The 3,048-nt window shown below is 53.5% G+C and overlaps 1 protein-coding gene across 1 annotated transcript; it reads left to right on the top strand.

Moving 5' to 3' along the window:
• Positions 1 to 2,584: 2,584 nt before the first annotated feature.
• Positions 2,585 to 3,041, top strand: LOC106900274 (cysteine and histidine-rich protein 1-like; the record flags this gene model as incomplete). The annotated part of the gene is made up of 1 exon (XM_014962287.1): positions 2,585 to 3,041. A coding segment is annotated over one exon (432 nt), but the record flags the coding sequence as incomplete, so codon positions are not given.
• Between the last annotated feature and the right edge of the window lie 7 nt (positions 3,042 to 3,048).

The following is a 3,048-nucleotide window of genomic DNA, read 5'->3' as shown; positions in this document are numbered from 1 at the left end:
CCCTTCCCCCTCGTCCTATGGCTCCTCTTGCTCATCAAGAGTCCCTCCTCAGCTCTCCTGGAGCCCCTTGAGGGACTGGAAGGGGCTCCAAGGTCTCCCCGGAGCCTTCTCTTCTCCAGGATGAACAACCCCAACTCTCCCAGCCTGTTCTCCCAGCAGAGGGGCACCTCAGGGGGCTGGTAAAGCCTTTTGGCAACTGGTTGTGGTGGCCAGCATCCCTTTTGGCAACTGGTGGTGGTGACCAACACAATGTAGGATGCTGGTAAAGCCTTTTGGCAACTGGTCATGGTGACCACCACACCGTAGGATGCTGGTAAAGCCTTGTGGCAACTGGTCATGGTGGCCACCACACCTTAGGGTGCTGGTAAAGCCTCTTGGCAACTGGTTGTGGTGGCCAGCATCCCTTTTGGCAACTGGCTGTGGTGGCCAACACACTGTAGGATGATGGTAAAGCCTTGTGGCAACTGGTTGTGGTGGCCAACGCACCATATGATGCTGGTAAAGCCTTTTGGCAACTGGTTGTGGCAGCCAGCGTCCCTTTTGGCAACTGGTTGTGGTTGCCAATACACCATAGGATGCTGGTAAAGCCTCTTGGCAACTGGTGGTGGTTGCCAGTGTCCCTTTTGGCAACTGGTTGTGTTGGCCAGCATCCCTTTTGGCAACTGGCTGTGGTGGCCAACACACCGTAGAATGATGGTAAAGCCTTTTGGCAACTGGTTGGGGTGGCCAGCATCCCTTCTGGCAACTGGTTGTGGTGGCCAACACACCTTAGGGTGCTGGTAAAGCCTTTTGGCAACTGGTGGTGGTTGCCAGCATCTCTTGGCAACTGGTAGAGGTGGCCAGCATCCCTTTTGGGAACTGGTGGTGGTGGCCAACACAATGTAGGATGCTGGTAAAGCCTTTTGGCAACTGGTTGTGGTGGCCAACACACCATAGGATGCTGGTAAAGCCCTTTGGCAACTGGTGGTGATGGCCAACACACCACAGGATGGTGGTACAACCTTATGGTGGCTAGTGGTGGCTACTGGTGTGCCATAGGGCCACCGGTAAAGCCTTTTGGCTCCCTGGAAAGGGCTGTGAAGCCTTGGCAGAGGCTGCCCAGGGCAGTGGTGGAGTCGCCATCCCTGGAGGGATTGAGAAGATGGAGACAAGTGGTAAACGTGGTGCTGAGGGACACGGTTTATGGTGGTTTTGGTTGGTGTTGGGTTGATGGTTGGACTCCAGGAGCTTGAAGATCCCTTCCAACCTGGATAATTCCATGATTCTATGCAATAGGCTGAGAGGAAATGGCCCCAAGTTGGTCCAGAGGAGGTTTAGGATGGAGATTGGGGAAAATTCCTTCCTGGAAAGGGCTGTGAAGCCTTGGAAGAGGCTGCCCAGGTGGTTTTGGTTGGTGTTGGGTTGATGGTTGGCCTCCAGGAGCTCGGAAGATCCCTTCCAACCTGGATAATTCCACGTTTCTTGGGTTCTACGGTTCTGAATGTGTTTTTTTGTGGTTTCTAACTGTCCCTTTTTTATGTTTTTGGGGGGGATGTCCCTCCCGCAGAGGTGCAGTTCTGGCCGTACCGCACGGACGACTTCACCACCCGGTTTTGGTTGGTGTTGGGTTGATGGTTGGGCTCCAGGAGCTTGAAAGGTCCCTTCCAACCTGGATAATTCCATGATTCTAAGCAATAGGATGAGAAGAAACAGCCCCAAGTTGCTCCAGAGGAGGTTTAGGATGGAGATTGGGGAAAATTCCTCCCTGGAAAGGGCAGTGAAGCCTTGGCAGAGGCTGCCCAGGTGGTTTTGGTTGGTGTTGGGTTGATGGTTGGGCTCTAGGAGCTTGAAAATTCCCTTCCAACCTGGATAATTCCATGATTCTAATCAATAGGACGAGAGGAAATGGCCCCAAGTTGGTCCAGAGGAGATTTAGGATGGAGACTGGGGAAAAATCCTTCCTGGAAAGGGCAGTGAAGCCTTGGAAGAGGCTGCCCAGGTGGTTTTGGTTGGTGTTGGGTCAATGGTTGGACTCTAGGAGCTTGAAAGGTCCCTTCCAACCTGGATAATTCCACGTTTCTTGTGTTCTACGGTTCTGAATGTGTTTTTTTGTGGTTTCTAACCGTCCCTTTTTTATGTTTTTGGGGGGGATCTCCCTCCCAACACAATGTAGGATGCTGGTAAAGCCTTTTGGCAACTGGTTGTGGTGGCCAACACACCATAGGATGCTGGTAAAGCCCTTTGGCAACTGGTGGTGATGGCCAACACACCACAGGATGGTGGTACAACCTTATGGTGGCTAGTGGTGGCTACTGGTGTGCCATAGGGCCACCGGTAAAGCCTTTTGGCTCCCTGGAAAGGGCTGTGAAGCCTTGGCAGAGGCTGCCCAGGGCAGTGGTGGAGTCGCCATCCCTGGAGGGATTGAGAAGATGGAGACAAGTGGTCAACGTGGTGCTGAGGGACACGGTTTATGGTGGTTTTGGTTGGTGTTGGGTTGATGGTTGGCCTCCAGGAGCTCGAAAGGTCCCTTCCAACCTGGATAATTCCATGTTTCTTGGGTTCTATGGTTTCGAATGTGGTTTTTTGTGGTTTCTAACCGTCCCTTTTATGTTTTTTTGTTTTTTGGCGGGGGGTCCCTCCCGCAGAGGTGCAGTTCCGGCCGTACCGCACGGACGACTTCATCACCCGGCTTTACTACGAGACGCCGCGGTTGACGGTCCTCAACCAGACGTGGGTGTTGAAGGCGCGGGTGAACGATTCGGAAAGGAACCCCAACCTCTCCTGCAAGCGCACCCTCTCCTTCCAGCTCCTGCTGAAGAGCAAGGTGAGCGCTCCTTTGGAATGTTCCTTCCTCCTCTTGGAAGGACCCTACGACGACGTCCGCATCCGCCCCGTCATCTACCACTTCGTCTTCAGCAACGAGAGCAACGAGACCGACTACATGGCCCTGCCCATCCTCGACTCGGTGGAGTGCAACAAACTGCTGGCGGCCAAGAACATCAACCTGCGGCTTTTTATATTCCAGATCCAAAAATGAGACTCGGGGGAAAAAGGGGGGAAAAGGGTAGG

This window comes from Calidris pugnax, unplaced genomic scaffold, assembly GCF_001431845.1.
Source record: "Calidris pugnax isolate Ruff unplaced genomic scaffold, ASM143184v1 scaffold1781, whole genome shotgun sequence".
NCBI lineage: Eukaryota > Metazoa > Chordata > Aves > Charadriiformes > Scolopacidae > Calidris > Calidris pugnax.
Note: the sequence above shows the minus strand (reverse complement) of the source record. Positions and strands in the feature narration are given on the sequence as shown.